Source organism: Cicer arietinum, chromosome 5 (assembly GCF_000331145.2).
Source record: "Cicer arietinum cultivar CDC Frontier isolate Library 1 chromosome 5, Cicar.CDCFrontier_v2.0, whole genome shotgun sequence".
In the NCBI taxonomy this organism is placed as follows: domain Eukaryota; kingdom Viridiplantae; phylum Streptophyta; class Magnoliopsida; order Fabales; family Fabaceae; genus Cicer; species Cicer arietinum.
In genome coordinates this window covers 61234047-61234708 of record NC_021164.2, presented here as the reverse complement: position 1 = coordinate 61234708, position 662 = coordinate 61234047, and the positions used below count along the sequence as shown (strand labels likewise).

General features: G+C 24.9%; 1 protein-coding gene across 1 annotated transcript in view; it reads right to left on the bottom strand.

The window, feature by feature from the left end:
* The window catches only part of LOC101500452 (protein neprosin-like), a 4436-nt gene that overhangs the window by 3147 nt on the left and 627 nt on the right, over window positions 1-662 (bottom strand). Inside the window, exon 2 of the mRNA XM_073368826.1 lies at window positions 434-625. Coding sequence (XP_073224927.1) covers window positions 434-625 — 192 coding nt within the window. The remainder of the gene's footprint in view (window positions 1-433; window positions 626-662) is intronic.

Sequence of the window (662 nt, the reverse complement as noted above, 5' to 3'; positions counted from 1 at the left end):
AAAAAAATATTAAATAAAATGAATAAGGCTATATATATATATATATAATTTAAAAATAGTATTAGTTTTAATAATAGTCAAGTTCGAAGACAAATGCTTAAACCACAGTTCAATTATCAAATCTTGAACTGTTGTATTCAATTTTTTGTTGGTTTGTTTTTCAAAACATTTGTATATATATTGGGATGTATCAAGTAAAAGAAGTTTTAATATAATAAGATTAAATTTTAATCATACAACTATACAAGGATGATCATGATTACAAATGTCACATGACCAATTAAAATAATCACATGACTTTTTGTTTTAATCTTAATCATTCACGATTTTATCAATGATTAAGATTCACACTTATTATTAAAAAAATTCATTTAATATAATTCATATATGTGTGTATGTCAAATGTATTGATTTTAAATAAATATTTCCTTACATGGTATCCATGGGAGCTTTGGGAATATTGTTGAAAATCTTCGACGAGTGATTTTGAAGATGAATTAGTAACAATTCGAGGTCTTCTTGTCTTTTTGTGAATAGGAACTTTTCCTATAGGACATCCTTCTACATTTTTACCAGTAGAATATGGTCTACTTCGAGTGATATTTGTTTCGAAGGTTGGGTAAAGCTGAGATGCAATAAAAAAGAAACATAAAATAGTTCAA